This window comes from Lagopus leucura, unplaced genomic scaffold, assembly GCF_019238085.1.
Source record: "Lagopus leucura isolate 7727_CA_CO unplaced genomic scaffold, USGS_WTPT01 Super-Scaffold_100001, whole genome shotgun sequence".
Lineage (NCBI taxonomy): Eukaryota > Metazoa > Chordata > Aves > Galliformes > Phasianidae > Lagopus > Lagopus leucura.
Genome location: NW_024962262.1, coordinates 33,159,853 through 33,181,132, shown reverse-complemented (window position 1 = coordinate 33,181,132; position 21,280 = coordinate 33,159,853). Strand labels below are relative to the sequence as shown.

The 21,280-nt window shown below is 38.4% G+C and overlaps 1 protein-coding gene across 1 annotated transcript in view; it reads right to left on the bottom strand.

Annotated features, from left to right (window-relative positions):
* Nucleotides 1-7,566: 7,566 nt before the first annotated feature.
* Nucleotides 7,567-21,280, bottom strand: part of GPC5 (glypican 5) — a 623,755-nt gene continuing 610,041 nt past the window's right edge. The window contains 1 exon segment of the mRNA XM_042866778.1: nt 7,567-7,723. Within this exon segment, the coding sequence (XP_042722712.1) occupies nt 7,567-7,723 (157 nt within the window).

The window sequence follows — 21,280 nt, the reverse complement described above, 5'->3', positions numbered from 1 at the left end:
ATTTTTGAAATGATGTATTTTTAAAATTATTCTTATATTCTACTAGTTTTTTTCCAAATGACTGAAATTTCCTCTGAGGAACTATTCCTTATGAATATCTCACCTCCTGCTCACTGCTATTTTTTACTGTACTGAAACTAGATGCACAACTTTATTAGTGATATTCATTGCAATTTTAGTATAAACACCATTTGAATGCTATCTCAGTGATTGAATGTTAAGTAAAGCACTGATGTTTTTTAACCACATCAACTGTATATAAAAATATTCAATGCAACCCCAATTACCTTATTTGACAGAAGTTTTCTGAGATACGGAGAAGTTTCAGACTGTTAAAATGGCTGCGAGGAAATAAAAAAAGCACTCAGAGCAACCTAGACCCAAATGCCATTTCTCAGGTCACCTGAGGAGTTCAGCAGCCAGTCTGTGCTGTTGAGAATAGCTTCTGCATCCCAAGAAAGACTGGCTCATATCTATATTGTGTGCTGTCTACTATTTTGTAATGGTAGAGATCTTTTAACTATTGTATTGTCATGATGTCCAGCTTAGTTTTTTTTTTAAATTTTTTTATTTTTTTTATTTTCACCTTTTGGCTTCCCTGTTATACATTTCATTTTTCTATTCATTGCTTACCAATGACTATTCTTCATTTTGTAGTTGGCTTTAATGCAGACAGTGTTTCAGGTATTTCTTTTGTTGTTTGCCCATTTGTTTATGCGCTTGTTCTATAGCTGCCAAGATTGGAGCTACAACCATGCTCTGACAGGTTCTTGTACAGTTGTCTCCCTTGCAAGGTAACCTTGAGAAACATCAACAAACAGTCTTGGTTTCCTGTAAGGCAAGTTCTTTATGATGTATTAAGTATAATGAAAGAAATGTGATGGAGCCTGGATGACCAATCTAGGCAATGATATAGAGTGTGTGGTGGTGCCTAGAGATGAGTGGGAAAAGAGGAATTGGGGCAATGGAGTCATTTAGGGAATTCCAGATTTACCTCAGTTGCATTCCTATCAGCTGTAGTAGTCCCAAAATCTAGACTGCCTACGTATTTCTGGAAAGGAGAGACATAGTTTTCCACTCCAGAAGAAATCTTAGCAGTTATTTTGTATAAGTGCATTGTAAGAAATAAGGGGAACAATCTGTGAACAAACTGAGAAGAAATACAGCCTAATAACTAACATGTGAAGAGGCCCTAGGATCTACTTGCTATCATTTGAAAACAAGGCTTGTATTTCTAAGTTGCTCTAGAAGGAACTGTAATATATTACTGTGTTATTCTATCAGTAGGCACTTGTATGACAAAATAAAGTGAGGAATGGAAACAAAGTCCTTTGGAATATAAATCTAATTCTGAGTAATAGGTATTAGAATTTTGTCTCTAGTTATAAATATCCTACTCAAAGTTTTATTCCATTTACTTGAGGTGACTGGTACTCATCTCTATTAAAAAGAAAAAAAAAAAAGTTCAGACCTAGAGAGATTGCTGATTTGAGGCATGAAAGGGGAAAAGTATGAAATCGTATTTTCTTTCCTTAAATTACCAGTGTCATAATTTCAGTATATGCTGAGATGATAAGACAGGTGAATTTGAAGGAATTATTTACAAAAACTGCAAAAGAGAAAAAAATCTTCAAGTAAAGCATTGAACACATGCTTACTTATAATGTTTATCTGGGCATGGAATTGCTCTTAGGAATGTTCACTTGCATTCTGAATGTTATTTTTGTTTACCAGTATGTTACACTCTGTACACTAGTGACTAATACATGCACTTGCAAATAAAAATATTTACATATAGTCCTTTATATTCCTATCATATAGTATTTATTGTTTTCTTCACTCAAAGAAGAGTTTTAAATTCAATATAAGTCCATAAAATACTATACATTTTTGTATTATTTTCTTTTGGCTTTAGTTTTATAGAGGACATTAAAGGAGAAATAACTCCAAAATATTCTTAAATACTTTCTAGTTAAAATGATACAGGACTTAGTTATGGCAGTATAATCAAATCTTTTAACAGTAATTTATAAAGTACTATTAGTACTGTGGAACATTCTAACTTGTGTATAAAGTATATGAACATGGGGGGGAATTCATACTTCAGATTTGTATTCATTTGTCACAATGTCAACTCAACCTGGCCGCTGGAGTGAAATGGAACAATAAACTCTTACAAATACAACAACAGAAAGAGTAGGACTAAGGAGAATCTCCATTCTTTACGGGGAGCGTGACCACTGAGGATAAGGAAAAGACAGAGGTTCTGAATGCCTTCTTTACATTTGTGTTTAAAAGTCAGACCAGTTATCATCAGGGTACTCCATTCTCTGAGTGCAAACAGAACCCCCTGTTATTCAGGAGGACTCTACTAATCCAGCTGAACTGTCACAAGTCCATGGGGTCAGATGAGATTCATCTGAGAGTGCTGAGGGAACTGGCGGGAGTGATAGCCGAGTCACTTTCCATGACCTATTCCTTGTTGATTGGTGAAGTCCCAGAAGACTGGAGACATGCCAGTGTGACTCCCATCTACAAGAAGGATTGTAAGGAGGACCAGGGGAACTACAGGCCTGTTAGCCTGACCTCAGTGCCAGGGAAGATTATGGAGCAGATTGTCTTGAGGGAGATCACGTGCAATACAACTGGGGAATCAGTGCTAGCCAGCATGGGTTCACGAAGGGAAGGTCCTGCTTGACCAACCTGATCTCCTTCTATGATCTATTGACCTGTCTGGTGGATGAGAGAAAGGCTGTTGATGTGGTCTACCTAGACTTCAGCAAAGCCTTTGACACTGTCTCCCACAGTATTCTCCTGCAGAACCTGGCAGCCCAGGGCTTGGACAGGTACGCTCTCGGCTGCATAAGGAAGTGGCTAGAGGGCCGGGCCCAGAGAGTGATGGAGAATAGAGTTAAGTTCAGCTGGTGACTGGTCATGAGTGGTGTTCCCCAGGAGTTGGTGCTAGGGTGCTTTCTTTTCAATATCTTTATTGATGACCTGGATGAGGGAACTGAGTGTATCCTCAGTAAGTTTGCAGATGACACAAAATTGGCTGGAAGTGTTGATCTGCCTGGGGGGTAGTAAGGCCCTATAGAGGGATCTGGACAAGATGAATAGTTTGGCTGAAGCCAATGGGATGAGGTTCAACGAGACCAAATGCTGGGTCCTGCACTTTGGCCAAAACAACCCCAGGCGACGCAACAGGCCTGGGGCAGAGTGGCTGGAACTGTGTAGAGGAAATGGACCTGGGGATATTGATTGATGCTTGGCTGAACATGAGCCAGCAGTGTGCCCAGGTGGCCAAGAAGGCCAACAGCATCCTGGCTTGCATCAGAAACAGTGTTGCCAGCTGGAACAGGGAAGTAATTGTCCCCGTGTACTCAGCTCTGGTGAGGCTGCACCTCGAGTACTGTGTCCAGTTTTGTGCCCCTCACTGCAAGAAAGACATTGAGGCCCTGGAGTGTGTTCAAAGAAGGGTGATAAAGCTGGTGAGGTGTCTGGAGTACAGGTCTTATGAGGAGTGGCCGAAGGAGCTGGGATTGTTCAGTCTGGAGAAGAGGCTCAAGGGAGACCTCATTGCACTCTATAACTACCTGGAGGGAGGTTGTAGTGAGCAGGAGATTGGCCTCTTCTCTTGTGTAACTAGTGATAGAACTACAGGGAATGACTTTGAGCTCCACCAGGGGAGATTCAGGATGCACATTAGGAAATACTACTTTTCTAAAAGAGTGGTTAAGCACTGGAACGAACTCCCCAGGGAGGTGGTGGAGTCACCAACTGTATGGGAACTGCTGAGTCACGGCCTGAACCTCTGATTGATCACCTGAGGTGAGCCATGAGTCAGCCAGAGGAGCACAGGTGAAGGCAATTCACCTGTGCTACCGGAAGGGGTGGAGCCAGGCTCCACCCCTCCTGGACCTATTTAAGAGCTGGCTACCAGAGGGGAAGGATCTCTTCTGGAGATCCTCCTCTTTGATATCTTCTAGTGAGCTCAACCCAAGGGTAAGCTCTTCTACTTATTCTCTTTTGTGATCCTTGTTTGCCTTACTCTTTTGATTATATTGCAATTATAACATCTTGGTTATACAGCTTTGCCTTACTCTTTTGATTATATTGCAATTATAACATCTTGGTTATACACCAACCCTGGAGGTGTTCAAGGAATGTTTGGATTTTGTGTTGAGAGACATGGTCTAGTGAGTACTATTGGTGATAGGTGGATAGTTGGACTGGATGATCTTGTAGGTCTTTTCCAACCTTGGTATTTTTGTGATTGTGTGATGTCAGGCAGGTATCTCAGCTCCCAGTATTGCTGATGGAGAACTGATGTATGATTCACCAACACACACAATTGTCTGAATTGTCTGAATCTTTTTGGGATTTAGCATACTCAAGACTATCCAACCTAGCCACTAGGTGCCAAACCAGACAGCTTCCTTTTAAGGGAGCCTCTGGAATTTCATATAAATCCTTTATCATTGTCAGCAGTTTACAGGCAGTTTCAGCCCATTCCATGACTAGCATGGCAGAGGGATTTGTGAACCCACACCTCCAGAAAAGGGAAACGGAGGACCCTGAATAATTAAAAACAGCAGCAATGATCTGAGGAGAAACAAACTAATTTACTAAATTTGGAATTGGAATGAAAGATAACACACTAGAATACATCATAATATAATTAGAATTGGAGCTAATAAATCAAATAAAATGAGAGTGTCCAAAATGTGGAAAGGCCTTACCATAATGCTGAGATGAGACATGCCGTCGGGTTGATCAGCAGGGAGGAGAGGCTGACGATTGAAAAGAGGGACATTGGATGACCTACTAAGGCCTTTTATCTGTTACCCATGAGCAGAAATGATAACAGTACAGCAAAGTTTTCTGGGGAATGTAGTTCTTCTTCTCTTCCAGACGGTGCCCCGAACTGGAGCATTAACTCTTTAACCCCCAGTGCACTACATGATGTTATGATGTGTAATACTAATAACCAAAAATCATAAAACATGTGTAAGATATTACTCTGTAAGATATTATTCTGTCAACGTCTGTGTCTCAAAGTTTGCTGGGGACACCAATGGACTTGTTCAAGTCCAGACAAGTCCCGAGCAAGGACGGTGAAAACCTTTGTCTTAAGGAGACAGATGGACAAGTCCAGGCAAGCCCTAGGCAAAGGTTGTGAAATCCTTTGTCTAGGGGAACGTAGATGGACAAGGCCAGGGGCAACGAGAGCGAGATGAACTGCAGCTGAATAGCTGTGAAGTGCTCCTTTGTGTGGACTTATTTCCGGATGATGGCCATCTCAGGGGGTACTCAATGACTCTTGCTCGAGGCCCATCCTTGTCACGTAGGCAGGAGAACAAGGAGGATAAAAGAGGAACTGAAAACCATGAGGATAGGTTTTCTGACAACAGATTCCTCATGAAGAACGGAGGATTTCTGGCAGCAGATTCCTCCTGAAGGAGACAGAGGAATTCCGGAAGATAGAGGGATTCCTGAAGATTGAGGTGATTCCTGCATACTGTTGAACTCTCCTGAGCCTGCTGCCTGACTGCTGCTGCTGCTTCAAGAATTGGCTCCTCGACTTCTTCGTCTACCTGCCTGCTGCCCAAGGCCGGCCACGCTGCTGCTCCCCGTCTTCTGCTGCGTTCTGCCCAGGACCTTCAAACACCGTGCAACGGGACTGCTGCTGGATCCTGCTGGTGACTCTCCCCGCTTTACGCAACTCCTGCTTCTTTTCCATCTTTTCTATCGCCCTCCTTCCCTTTCCCCGTCTCCCTGATTAGGTCTTAGTAATAAACTGGATGCAACAACATATGAACCGTTGTTTCTTAATCTCACACCGGGTATACAGATATTAAAGAACCTCATCTCCCTCCTATAAATTGGAGCGAGACAACATGACAATCATATATATCAGTTTCACATATATCCAAGGATGCCTTGGATGTTCGAGGAAATCTCAGGTGCAATGCATCAGACTCTTTAGGGAAGGTGCATTTCTTTCTTAGGTGCCTGCTTTATTATATAGACATATAAGCTGGGATATTTTAACATAGCACTGAATCCAAGCCTTTTTGTTATCTGCAGATAGAATGCAATTATATGCATTTATGCATATGTAGTGAAGTGCATATATATATATATCTATTTTCTGTGTTAGGAAAGGTCATCCCTACCAGTAGTAGATGAGTTTACACTCTGGGGTGTTTTGTTCATTTTCCTTTTTGGAGAAAGAGAGAAGATTTTCTGTTTTACAGATTCTTACTTGAAAATAGGACTTTAAACATAAAACTCATAAAGTGCTAAGCAATTGTTTCATGATAGCACTTTTACAGAGGGTTATGGTTAGCAGCATAAAGTTCATGTGGAGTCCAGTTTATCCAGGGGTTGGACTTCTTCAGTAATAAGACAGTGCAAAAGACTTTACTGTCAGCAAGTTCTCACAGAAACTACAGAAATGGGAAGAATGGCTGATATAACAAATAGTTGTTGCCATTCATAAGATGGAGAAATCTTCTGATAAAAACTTAATGAAGTTCAACAAAAGGAAATGCTAGTCCCTCATCTAGGGATGAATAACCCATGTATTTGTTGTACACTGATGCTAACTGGCTGGAAAGCAGCTTCATGAAGGACCTGGGAAAACAAGTTGAACATGACCTAGCAACGTGGCCTGGCAGTAAAAACAACCAAAAGCCTCCTACACTGAATTATGAAAAACACTGGTAGCAGGTCAAAGGAGGTGATCTCTACTGAGCACTGAAGAGTCTACATCTGCAGTGCTGTATCCAGGTTTGCGTTTCCCAGGGGAAGAGAGGCATGGATATACTGGAGTGAGTTCTGCAATGAATCATTAAGATTTTTAAAAGATAGAAACACTTTTCATGCAAGGAGAGGCTGAGGGAGCTGGGACTGTTCAGGCTGAGGAAGAAAAGCCTCACGGTGTTCTTACCTGATATAAGGTATAAATACCTTAATATGAAATGCAAAGAAAATGGGCCAGACTTCTTAGTGGTGCTTAGTGACAGGACAAGAGGCAATGGACAAGGCTGAAATGCACTAGCATTAAATGTAACATTTAAATGTAAAACAATCAAGAAAACATTTTTGCTGCAATGGTTTTAGCAATGGTACAAATGGCTCAAAAGTACTGTACAATCTTCATTTTCAGAGACATTTAAGTATCAACTGGATTCTCTTGAGCAGAATTTCTACAAAATAACTCTAGAGTTTTCTCCAGATTATCTTCATGGCTCCCTTCCACAATTCTGTCTATCTGTCATTCTGTGATCTTTTTGTAGAATTTGCTTTTAAGAGAAAGATTTTCATAGTCAACTTGTTTTTGACATAAAATATTGTTAAAGGAAACATGATTGTTTATGACGATACAGGTGTAAAAAACTTACAACAATATTATACAAACAATTTTGTTGATATTCAGGCCTAAAATCAGATAAGCTGATGTTGCACAAGCTGTCATACATTTTACTAATCCTTTATTACAGAACTGTGAATGGGGATAAACAAATGGCAGTAAGACACACATTACAAGACAGAGGAAAACAGTTACCAGAGATTGAGAAATAGTGTTACCAAACTAATCAGCATAAATGTCATATAATCCACTATTGTTGTACAGCCTGCTCCAGTTGTATGTAAAGTGCTGGCATTGATGGTTTGATGGATTTGCTTTATGTCTCTGAGGTTCGTCTTATCTGGCACCCTGTTGAGACAATTAAGAAAAAACATTATGATGCATGCCTCTGTCAGTTCTGGCAACATGTTACAGCTAGAAAATGTGTGTGTTTCTTCAGCACATGTACTGTCACTGTTCAGCGTCTGATTCTCATGTTTCTGCCAAATTAAAAATCCTTTATGATTGCATCTACAAAGACACAATAAAGTATATGACTATTAATCATTGAAGATATGTCAAAGGTCCACCAGCTATGAACAAAGAATTTCTTGTACAATATTCTCAACAAACATTTTCAAACCAAGATGAACAGTTTTGCAAGTTGCACAACAATTCACTACTTACATATTTCTAAGGTTTGAAGGGATAATAAAATAATTTCACATGACATTGGTTCTATCTAGATCACAATATTTTTCCAAATTAACATATACCTGATGCAAGAGGTACAGTAAATCATGTTTATTGCTATATAAAAACCTCCCTTTTTGTGCAATTTGCCTGACTTCAAATAGGACTTTTTTTACTGAGTTCTGGGCAGAATAGTTTTACTTTTTGGACCAGGATAAAAAATTATCCAACTCAAAAGAGTGCTTTATATGGAACAAGGACATAATCATCCATTGTATTTCCTGTACCTGTTTAAACAATCAAAAACCAAAAGTCTTGGAGACGCATCTAAATTTGGAAGTTTTATAAGGTCCTTACATTTGCTATTCATACTGTTAGACTGTCTTACCCTATATAAAAATTTGTGGCATGCCACTGTCAATCAAAATTAACAAGTCTAAAGACAGTGTTATTACACGCAACAAATATTGACATTGTAATTACATTCATATAAAGCAATGTAGATATTTCTGTAATTAGGTCAATACATATATAATTAAGTAGGTAAACTCTACTATTGGAATGAAGCTCATCACTACTGAGCTGATATAGAATTTACTGTCTAAGTTCTTGCATTCATTGTTTAGGTACTTGTTTCCTTTGTATCATTTGTAAAGATGAAAACTAGGAAACACCTTTTTGTTTTTGGGCTGTGATGAAGTATAAATATTTTAGTCATGGTGTTGTCCTCTGTTAAGCTAATTTAACAGAAGCTACAGAGAATCATCATTTTTGATAGGAACAACTTTTTCATTGCTTGAGTTATAAATACTCTTTTTTTCTAAAGGCAGCTTGAAAGCTGCTCTTTGTGAACCTGCTATATATACCCAAATATCCTCCTATCCTTCCTGTAGCTTTGAAAAAATACATTAAAGGAAGAGTCAGTTAAAGTCAATCATGTTGCCTGAAGAATCTGCTAGGATGAATTTATCTTCTTTGTAGCTGTAGTCAGACAGGAAAATAGACTGCTATTTTGTGGGTTTATCGATCCAGAGCTCTTACCTGGAATTTGTGAAAATTAGCTATTTCAGTACAATGCAAGTAGACATACAAGGAGGAAGAGAAACAATAAAGGCTAGCAAGAAGAGAAGAAATTTCTCCTTATCATGCACATTTAGTAGCAGTCTGTCTAGAAAAAGATGAGGCACTCAGTGCTTCACTGAATGGATGTTTGGTTGATCACCAAAGAGCATAGATCAAAGGGTTTTTTTTCCAAGGCAATTTTGGAAGTAGAACTAAAACAGTTTTTACTCATGCACTTTCATCTCTTAAAATTAAAAAAATAATCTTTATTTAATAAACAATTCAATTCCTAGACTATACTTATTTAAATAATAGTAATTATTATTGTAGTACTTAAATAAATATTTTATCCGTTAAACATTCAGATTCAGACACTTAAAACATCTTTCAGATATCATAATCAGTCATGGAGGTGATCCTTCCCTTTAAATGAGATTAACACTCCTAATTCATAGAAAACTTGCAGTAATAACTCTACAAATATTTGTAGCAAAAAAAAAAAAAAATCAAAATGTAGGAGGAAACTCTTCTGTTTTTACTCTCCTCAGTTGATAAAATAACTGAATAATTTATAGACTAAGGCAAAAAAAAAAAAAAAAAAAGAACAACAACAAAGAGATTAAGAAGAATGAAGGAACAGTGGTGGCAGAGTAACGGGTTCAGAAATTAACAGATAGCAAGAGCTAAGACAAAGTTATTGAGTCAAGAAAACATCACCACTGACGAATATCAGCTAAATATGAGAAAATGTATTGGTAAATTTTCAGAAATAAATAAATAAATAAATAAAGACTTTTCATTAGCATTCCACAAACTAAAAAGGAACAGCAGTTGCCAAACATTTTCTTGACTTCAACCAGCTGAAACTTTTGAGCTCCTAAGGGATGTCTCCTCCCTTTCTTTTCCAGGTTCTATTCCTAAATATACAATATCAAGAAAATTTTCAAATTGTATTTACATTATCTAGATTACAGATTTATATGCAAATGCCTCATGCATGCTTCAGTTTTTACATACTGGTTGCTGTTGCAATTTTCATTTTTTGCTTTGAAATACTATATAAATTCCTTTACTGAATAGTCACTAGGTAAGTAAAACTCACTAATTCATTATATACCAGGTTCTTCCCCAAACAGTGCTTTTAAATCATTCATCTTGAAAAACATCACAAAATTCTTAACAGTATCTAGTTCTTTGAAAGAAAAGTACAAACAATAGATTATTACAAGTTATATTCAGAGACTACTCCATAGGAAATTCATGTGATATTTTCCATTAAATCTCAATGAGGGGAGAAAAATATATCTCAGAAAAACAATATTATGAAGGATATCTGGCAAACAATTAATTTCTTGATTTTGTTTTCATATTTTTATGACTATTTATATCTATACTTGCTGAAACTAATGTTTTATACTTTAAAAAGAAAGTGTGTGCCATATTACACATGGAGATGTCTCTATTATAGCACACTTGTAATGCATGTATTCACACTCTTCAAGTACTGCAGGTGTTTTTTATAATGTAGTGCATGGTTTGCCTTCTCCATTGAACAGAAAATGAAATGAAAAAGGCTGGAGGGCTGGACTGGGTTTTCTCAAAGGTCCATTCTGACCTTGGCTATTCCATGATTCTGTAAGCATTAACTATTTCACAACTCAGCAATAGTAATAAAACAAACAAATAAACCACAACAAAAAGTGGCTTTCAGTAACAAGTAATACAGAAGAAGGAACATACATTACTTTACTGTTCTTTGACTGAATTGATTTAGAAGAGGTGAAAAGTGATGTAAGAGATATCTGAGAATTAAACCGGAAATTAACACAATGGAAGATGTGTCTTTTTTATTTTCTTTAGCTTCCATTTACTAAAGAAGAAATTGACAACTATCTAAAAAGGCTAAATAAATGTTAACACTCTCAAACATTTTTCCAGTGGAGCTTTGTTGGGTTTTAGGCTTTGATTTTAAAGAAAAATAAATTATCTAGCAGTGCACATCAGTTTGCCATATCTGAATTATAAATCAGTTTACTCAGCTGAACTTCTTAATACTTCAAGATTGTTTTTCAGCTAAGCCCTGTTTACTTCAAGGTTCATGAGAAAAGGGCATAATGAGTCAAAATGATTTAGATGAATAAAGGCTTTTGCTTTATGGAATCTATTGTTATGAGGTCTGCTTCAAAAGTAATGCCTCCTATTTTATTATGCTGGCCCACAACATCAGAGATGAACTTCGGCAGTATGGCAGTAGAACAGGCATGTCCAACCTGTGTCTTGTGGATAGCATGAGGCCTAGCATGGCTTGCGGTGCAGCCCTGACTGAGCTCTTCCTTGCAGAGTGACCCCAGGCATTTACCTATCACTAAGCAACAACCAACCTGTCACTGCACTATTAACACAGTGTCAACTGGAACCAGGTCATGGTGAAGGAAGTGCTGTGCAGTGCTGACTAAAATGATGGCAAATACTTGTATGCATTTAGATACACTGGCTAAACATGGTGCTCTGGAGAATGAAGAATACGCAGCTGTGCTTTCCAGTTTGATAAAGAAGTTTGAGAATAATTTCAAGACTGCAAAAAAATCATCAATTTATGTTTGCGACAGCACTTTCAGTTTATATATACACGTTACCTGCAAATTTTCAAATGGAATGTATAGAGCTGCAATTAGATATTCAACTCAAAAATCTGAATATGTATTTTTACCAGAATTTCATGAGACCTGTCTTACCAGAGAAACCATCTACACCAATACACGCAGCATGGGCAACAAGAGTTGGAAGCGATTGTGCACCAGGCTAACTATGACCTAGTTGCCATTACCATTGGTGGGACCACTCCCACGACTGGAGTGCTGTGATAGATGGCTGCAAGCCCTTCAGAAGGGATAGATGAGAAAGGAAGGGTGGCGGAGTGGCCCTTTGTATTAAAGACTGTTTTGATGTTAAAGAGCTTGGGGTTGGGAATGATAGAGTGGAGTGTCTAGGGGTAAGGTTTGGGGGGAAAGCCTGTAGGGGTGACATCTTGATGGGGGTCTGTTATAGACTGCCTAATCAGGATGAAGAGATGGATGCGGCGTTCTGTGAGCAGCTTGTGGAAATAGTGCATTTGCCAGCACTTGTTCTTGTGGGAAACTTCAATTTCCCTGATATATGTTGGAAATATAATACAGTGCAGAGAAAGCAGTCCAAGAGGTTTCTAGACTGTGTGGAAGATAGCTTCCTTAGGCAGCTGGTAGGTGAGCCTACCAGGGGTGGTGCCTTGCTAGACCTGCTCTTCACTAACGGAAAAGGGCTGGTGGGAGATGTGAAGGCTGGGGACTGTCTTGGACAGAGCAATCATGAAATTATAGAAATCTCTATTCTTGGTGGTCAGAAGGTTGACTAGCAAAACTGCTATCTTGAAATTCAAGAGGGCGGACTTTGACTGTTCAGGATGCTTGTAGTATGGGTCCCTTGGGAGTCCCTCCTTAAGGGTAAAGGGATCCAGGAAGCCTGGACGCTCCTCAAGATGGAAATCTTAAAGGTGCAGGAACACGTTGTCCCTAAATGCTGTAAGTTGACATGTCGGGAAGACGATCAGTGTGGATGAACCGGGAACTATTGTTGGAACTCTGGAAGAAAAAGTGAGTCTATGTTCTCTGGAAGAAGGGACAAGCTATTTGGAAAGACTACAAGGAAGTTGCTAAGGTATGCAGGGAGGAAGTTAGGATGGCAAAAGCGCAACTTGGGACTCAGATTGGACACTACAATAAAGGAGAATAAGAAATTCTTTTATAAATATATCAATGGTAAGAGAAGAACCAGGGAGAATTTCTGTCCTTTACTTGATGCAGCGTGGAATGTGACTGCTAAGGATAAGGAGAAGGCTGATGTCCTCAACACTTTCTTTACAGGTGCTGAGGGAGTTGGTGGGATGATTGCTGAACCACTCTCAACCATCCACCAGTACTCCTGGTTATCTGGAGAGGTCCCAGGGGATTGGAGGCTTGCCAATGTGACTCCCATCTACAAGAAGGGCCGTAAGGAGGATCCAGGGAACTACAGGCCTGTCAGCCTGACCTCAGTACCAGGGGAAGTTATGGAGCAAATCATTTTGGAAGAGATCACACGGCTTGTGCGTGGTGTCCAGGGGATCAGGCCCAGCCAGCATGGGTTTGTGAAAGTCAGGTCATGCTTGACCAACCTCATCTCCTTCTACGATGGGGTGACCAGCCTGGTAGATGAGGGAAAGGCTGTTGATGTAGTTTATCTAGACTTCTGCAAAGCCTTTGACATGGTCTCTCACAGGATTCTTCTGGGGAAACTGGCTGCCCGTGGCCTGGACAGGTATACTCTTTTTAGGTAAGGAACTGGCTAGAGGGCCGTGCCCAGCGGGTAGTGGCGAATGGAGTTAAGTCCAGCTGGCAACCAGTTACGAGTGCTGTCCCCAGAGACCAGTACTGGGCCCATCTTGCTTAATATCTTGATTGATGACCTAGATGAAGGGATTGAGTGTACCCTCAGTAAGTTTACAGATGACACCAAGTTGGGAGGTGGCGTCTATCTGCCTGAGGGTAGGGAGGGCCTTCAGCGAGTTTTAGATAAGTTGGATCGCTGAGCTGAGGTGAATGGGATGAGGTTCGACAAGGCCAAGTGTCGGGTGCTGCACTTTGGCCACCATAATCCCATGCAGTGCTATAGGCTTGGGGATGAGTGGCTGGATGAGAGTGAAGAAGAGAGGGACCTGGGGATGTTGGTTGATGCTCAGCTGAATGTGAGCCAACAGTGTGCCCAGGTGGCTAAGAGGGTCAACGGCATCCTGGCCTGCATTAGAAATAGTGTGGCCAGCAAGAGCAGGGAGGTAATCAACCCCCTGTACTCAGCACTGGTGAGGCTGCACCTCGAGTACTGTGTTCAGTTTTGGGCCCCTCACTACAGGAAAGACGTTGAGGTCCTGGAGCATGTCCAGAGAAGGGCAACGAAAGCGGTGAGGGGTCTGGAGCACAAGTCTTATGAGGAGCAGCTGAGAGAGCTGGGACTGTTTACTCTGGAGAAGAAGAGGCTCAGGGGAGACCTCATTGCACTCTACAACTTCCTGAAGGGAGGTTGTGGTGAAGAGGGATTTGGCCTCTTCTCCCAGGCAACAAACAGAACCCAAGGAAATGGCCACAAGTTGTACCAGAGGAGGTTTAGCTTAGAAATAAGGAAAAAATTTTCTCTCAGAGAGTGGTCAGGCACCGGAATGTCTGCCCAGGGAGGTGGTGGAGTTGCTGTGCCTGGCAGTGTTCAAGAGGCATGTGGATGAGGATCTACGAGATATGGTTTAGAGGCTTGTGGTTGCAATGCTAATGGGAGGACGGCTGGAATAGATGATCTTCTAGGTCCCCTTCCACCTTGAGATTCTATGATTCTAAGATTCTATGAAAATTATCCTTCACAGTCACACCTTGTTCATGTCATTGTTTTTTGGCTATATGCATATTTGCGAACAGCTGGCAAGGATGAAATACAGGAAGAGTAAAATTGCATCAAAAATCTCTGATGAGCAGCTTGGGAGCTCACAAAGAATTGCAACTCCTTCTATTGAACAAGACTGATATGTTAGTTTCACAAAAAAAAAAGGTAAAATATCCCATTAGTTTTATGTTTTTGTTCCTCTCCCTTTTTAATATTTTAAGGAAAATGTTAAAAGTTTAAAATGTTTTGTTACTTATATATTTTTAAGATATTGCATGTTTTACAAGGGCTGTTCTGAAAGTAATGCCTCCTATTTTATTATGTTTGCCCGTGTTTTCAGAGGCAGATGTTGGTGGTATGTTAAAAGAGACTTAACCTTCCTGCCAGTATCCCATTATATTTTGTTCCTGTGAGATCAATGGCAGCAGATGAGCAGTCTGATAAAATGGCATCTGACATAGAAGCATGTATAAAACAAAAGTGTAATTGAATTCCTCTATGAGGAAATAACAGCACCCATTAACATTGATTGACTCTTGTTGAATGTTTACAGAGACTAAAGAATAAATATGAGCACAGTGTGGCAGTGGGTGCTGAGTTTCAGCAGTGGCAACAGTGACAAATGTGTCACCTCTGCTAATACAGATTTTTATGAGAGTAGCATGCAAACTCTTGTTCATTGCTGGTGAAAATGCACAGCTAATGGTGGTAAGTATGTTGAAAAAGACTGTTTTGTAGATTAAAATTTGTCCAAATACTGTTATTTTGCACTTTGCATTGGTTGTACTTTGCATGGAAATAAATATGAGGCATTACTTCTGAAGCAATTGATGTATGTGTGTGTGTGTGCGCGTGGCCAAAGACAGTCCTCTTTACTCAGCTTGGCCTAAGCAAGCCAAAAGGTTGGACACCCATGTAGTAGAGGTTGAACCTTCCTACCAATATTCTGTTAAATATTGTTGCTGTGTGACAGATGGCAGCAGAGGCAGTCTGACTGAACACTGTCTAACATGGGAGTCTGTATGAATTAAAGGTCTGTCATTGAATTCCTCCATATGGAAAAAATGGCACCTACTGACCTTCATCGACACTTGCTGAATGTTTATGGAGACCAAAGAGTGAATGTGAGCACAATGAGTTAGTGGGTGGTGTTTTTCAGAAATAGTGTCATCATGTCAATCATGATGACTTCTACTGATGAATATTTTTATGAGCATGGCATGAAGGTTCTTGTTCATTGCTGGCAAAAATACATAGCCAGTGGTAGTGACTATGTTGGAAAATAGAATTTTTTAGCTGAGAATTTGCTCTATCAAATAGTGTTATTGTGCTCTCTGTACTGATTGTAGTTTGTATGGAAATAAATAGGAGGAATTATTTTCGGAGCAAACTATGTACATGAACATTTATATACTTGCTATCCCTATCATTTAAATTAATGAATTAGCATAGAAAACAGGGTTTTTGAATACAAAAATTATATGTTGTAAAATTATTTTCATTTCTTTTCCCATTGTATCTTTCCATGAGGTCTGAATCCCAACAGGTTGCAAGTAACTGTAAGGTGAAAGAGAATAAAGATTCAAAACCAAAATACATAGATTTTTTCTTAACAGTAAAGTCTCTATTTTACTATTTGAATCTGGCTGTGACAATTGCTGGATTCTTTAGAAATGGGAGAAACAATACAATATAGTTTATAATTTAGATAACCAGAACATTGGGACCCCCAACTTCTGGTATTCAGTGATTAATGTGTGTCCTGGAGTGTAGGGGATTGATATTTATAATACTTATGAAATAGAGTGAATGATTTTCGAAATTCTCATAAATTCATGCTACTTTCTCTACAGCCATTTTACTTTATGCAAGAAGAAAGGAAACCAAAACCAATGAAAAGGCAAAAAAAAAAACCAACAACAAAAAAAACCCACCACATTTAAAATGTGCTTACATCTTCATAATTGCATGAGATCATTTTAAATATGAAGGCTAGGTTTTTTAATATACATCCATTTAAAAATTCAATAAAGCTTATGTAAAACTGCAGGCAAACTCATTTTTTAGCAGGGCAGAATCTCATCTCCTTTGCTTTAGTGGCTATAAGGGTCAGTCCGTGTCAGAAATAGTGAGCTTATGAGTAGGCATCATCCCTAATGTGACAGAAGGTAGTGTTATTGTGATGTTAAGGAGTTTAAGATAATGACAGACAATACTTAAGACATCATTTTTTCTTTTTTTTCTTTCTTTTTTTTTTTTTTTTTTTTCCCAGTCTATTTTATAGATACTGATATTTTAGATGCTGAGTCTATTGCACTTAGCGTACATCTGCCCATCCAAAAGAAGCTTATTTCTTACAAAGCCCTGCAAGGCCATGTCCTGGTTTCAGCTGGTAGGTAGAGAGTTGGTATTTTTCTTCATAGTATCTGGTATGATGCTCTATTTTGGCTCATACAGTCTTGTCAGAGAGAGAGGGTGGGAGGCACAAGGAGCTGGAAGTGGAGAGAACCTGGATAGCTGACCTAAGATGGCCATAGATACCATATGACTTCATTTGATAAAAAACAAAAAACTTATGGGAGTTGAGTGGGGCAGGGATAGGAGGAATGTCCACTGCTCAGAGACTGGTTGATCATTGGTTAGCAGGTGGTGAACTTGTGCATCACTTGCTTTCTAAATATGTTATTATCATTACTATTATTATTTTCTTTTTCTCTTCCTTTTCTATCTTAGTAAATAGTTTATCAACCCATGAGTTCTACACTGTTTTTTTCCCATTTCTCTCAGTCCACTGGGAGAGGAGTGTGAGTGACTCTGTGATGCTTAGCTACCTGCTGAGTTAAATGACAACAGAATGTTCTGGATATATTAGAGTATCTTCAGTGGCATTTGGCACTTCTGTATAGACAACTGAATCCTGTCCTGCATTAATGTTATTTATTGCAGCTCCTGCTATATTGGACATAGAGACATTAGTAAAAAATGAAGAAGGAAATGGAGTACTCAGATGTAGATATAGTTTCAGCATTAAGTTTGTCTGATGTTAAAGGTTAGGATGAAGAACTTCCACATTGGCATTAAAATCAGATTCCAGTGTTTTCAAACATTTCTGAGGATACAGAACTCCACGAAGGAGTTTCCTTCTGACATACAAAAAGAGTCACTGCAGCTGTATTTACACAGCTAAATACACATCCCAAAAGGAGATTGAGACAAGGTGGTGCTGGATGGCCTATGTCTACCACACTCTGTAATAGCAATACACAGAAGAAACTGCTGAGCAAACTTCCACTACACTCTGCAGTGTCCTGCATCACTTCTCAGCTGTACAAAGTGGTCATCTTGGCTCAAAGATCCAATTACTATTTTGTTTGTTTTAGCTCAAAGTACCTGGGAGAGGGGAGAGAGGAGGGAGAAGGGGAGAAAAAAAAAGAGGACTGTGCTGCAACAGGTGGTGTTTTTATAAAACAAATCTGACAGAGTATATTACAGGATCTGGAATATGATATCCAGGCATGGAAAAGTGGTTTGAAAATGAAAAGGCTGTTGTTGAAGGACTTCGTAATGCAGAGGAGTCCAAACCTTTGCCTGTCTGGTTTGCATTGACTTCTGGAAGCAGTCCTTGGAAAGAATTATCCGTAGAACTTAAAGCTTATTTTGGAGAGATAGAGATGTTTTTTCTTAACACTAAACCATGCATGAACTAGCATTTATACTATGTAGACAGTGGAACTGAAATCAGGAGACAACTCACAAACTAATTTATTTGGTAGTGTAGACACAACCAGTGAAATGACTAAAATTCAGAGAATTGCTTAGCATTACAGGAAGGTTCTGTACTTGCATAGAAATTCTATCAGCAATTTCTTACTATCCTCATACATTTCACCTCTGTCACTGGATGGTCATTTCTTTCAGTGAAATAGGTTTTCATGGCTGTTCTAAGAAAAGTATCTCAGAAACCTTTCTCAGATTCCAAGTCAGGATCATGAGAATGAACACTAAAGGACTAAACCTTATCTATGAGCAACAATGTAAGATGGAAAAGTGAGATGATACATACTTAGGAGCCAAGAAAACTGAAAATTTACATCTAACTGGCCTTCACATGGAGAATATCATCAGTGAATCAAATTTCTGTTTCCATATATAAAGTATGATGACAAACATTACATTTTTATCCCTTTTTAAGTAATCTGGGTTTACTTTGACTATTAAGTGACAGAAATTTCCCCATTTTCCTCAGGGAAACTCCCCATATAATTTAGTACTCCTTAACAAGGTGCAGGTAAGACTTCTTTCAAACACATCGCCCTGAGCTGTTTCTAATTTTTTATCTGTCTATATACTAAACAATCTTACAAATCTTTTCCAGTCTAAACATTTCTATGATTTTGAGATTTTATAAACATAAATACTGTTCTGCAGAAAGTTTCTCCAGTTTTTGGTATTTAATCAGAGAAAATAATTTGATCAAAAATCCTCCTCTTTGATTTTATATATTTTAATTATCATAGTAACAGTACGCAAATCAATACAAGTAATAATTAAAAATGCTTGCTCAGAGAATATCAAGACACAAGTAGTGTCACCTACAAACAAAGAAATATTTTTGCAGTCATTGTTAGATAGCAATTAAGGCATCTGCCTAATAGCATCAGCTAAGAGAATTCTGCATGGTTTATTATACATTAAGAAATGAGTGCAACATATCAAGTTTAACTGCACATGCTCTATAAGATCTGTACATAAGACAAAGATCATGACCAATGATCACACTGTAAGTCATTTGGACTAGAAGATCTGCAGATATTAAGTCTCTGGTTTAGTATTTGAAAGTTGTCATTTTAAGTTAACAGTGATACATTATATATTAATGAACTCAGTCTTTCCACTTATGAGTTAATCCAGAACAAATAAACAATGTCACAAACTAAAACATATCCATTTCTTTTGCATTCTTAAGAATCAGAAATGAATTGCTTTATTTTTTGCAATGATTAATTTCTATTGTTTGACTTGTAGGTCTGTTTTAGCAGACATCCCCATGTTATATATCTAGAATACTGGCTTTTGTTTTGGATACAGAGTCTAAAAATTACTGTATTTTTCCTCTGAGGGAGACAGAGCCACAGTAACCTTTCTTAGCTCTAATACTATTACCTTCTCTCCCAGTTGCATCTAAATCCATGTTCTTTATAAAATACGTTCATTATAACTTCAGTGTTCCTGTATGCTGGAATCAGCACTGTCCATAATGCCAGTTTTAGGTAAAGAAATCCAATTTTCAATCTTTTTATCTATTGAAGAGCCTCTATCATTAACCTAAGCAAAAGATTCATAATGCAAAATGATAATAGAGCTAACGACCTGTAAATCAAACTAGGTGGAAGTTATAAATTTTTTGTACTTGAATTTTCATCTTATCAGTGCTGTTCTCTATCCTATGAGTCAGGAGTCTCATATAAATTACTGTCCTTCAAAATAATTTACCCACATGCTTCCTTTTTAATCTCTTTCATTTTGCTCTAGAAGGTTTATAACCAGTTTTGATCTGCAGAAATCTACCATCTAGAAAAAAGAGATGAAGTTGCACTGAAACTTGTGAAAACAATGCACAAACAAGAAAGTTTGGGTTGTAGCAGAATGTTGCTACTAAGGCTCATTAAGGAAGTGAAATAATTTTATATATTTCTAACCTTTCATATTCCAGAGATTTATGATCCAATTTTACTGTAGCAGTTCATTATCTTACTGCTTGCCTGGATGTTGTTTTTAACATGAAGGCATAAAACATGCCTTTTCCAGAACTGAAATATGAACTAAATCCATTTCCATTGCTAAAGTGATTAAAGTGATTAAGTAACTTCAGCAATTTATTTTTGGTTGGCCATCAAGAATGCCAGTCTTTTCACCATCTTATAAAAGTAACTTCGCCTGTAGATTAGATTAATTAATCACTCCAAATGTTTGTATTTTAAACTGCCCTTCTTCATTTTTGCTGTAAAGCATATTTAGTACAATTTCTGCAATTTAAGGCATGGTGTTTTCAGCTATTTTCTCATGTCTACCAGGTGTAGAAATATAAATCCACCTGTTGTCATGTATTAGTGCATGCAAGATTCCCATAGTGAACAAATTAGGAGGGTTGAGTGATCAGATCTATGATTATTCTTATTGAGGTAGTTTTATTGCATCTTAAGGCAACTTTTAGAACTACTTCACTGTATGATCAGAAAAGTACTGTCAAGAGAAAGAAGAGTTTTGAAGCAATTATCTGGAAAAGGACTTGAGGTATCAGCTAACAATGATATCATAAAGCACTCAGAAAAAAGAGTGAGAAATATATATAATTTATTGTTGATTTCTGTCCTGAATCCACATCAAAAACTGAACTACCAGCAAAAAAGGAAATGTGGAGTGAAGAACACTTATGTCCCTGTGTCTATTCCCTCCATATAAATAAAAGGACAGATTTTCTAATTGTAAACAAGAAATCGAAACAGGTGCTACCCTTAATCACTGATTTATTTTCTTTCTTGGGACAACTTTAGTTTCCCAAGTTTTAGCTCAGTGCATATGTTGAAAATGCATCAAAAGCATATGTCTCAAGAGTCTAGTTCCTGGGGTCCTTCAAAACAGTATTTTCTAATCAGTTTATTAGGAAGGAATGGAAAGGAGGGAGGAGAGGAGAGGAGAGGAGAGGAGAGGAGAGGAGAGGAGAGGAGA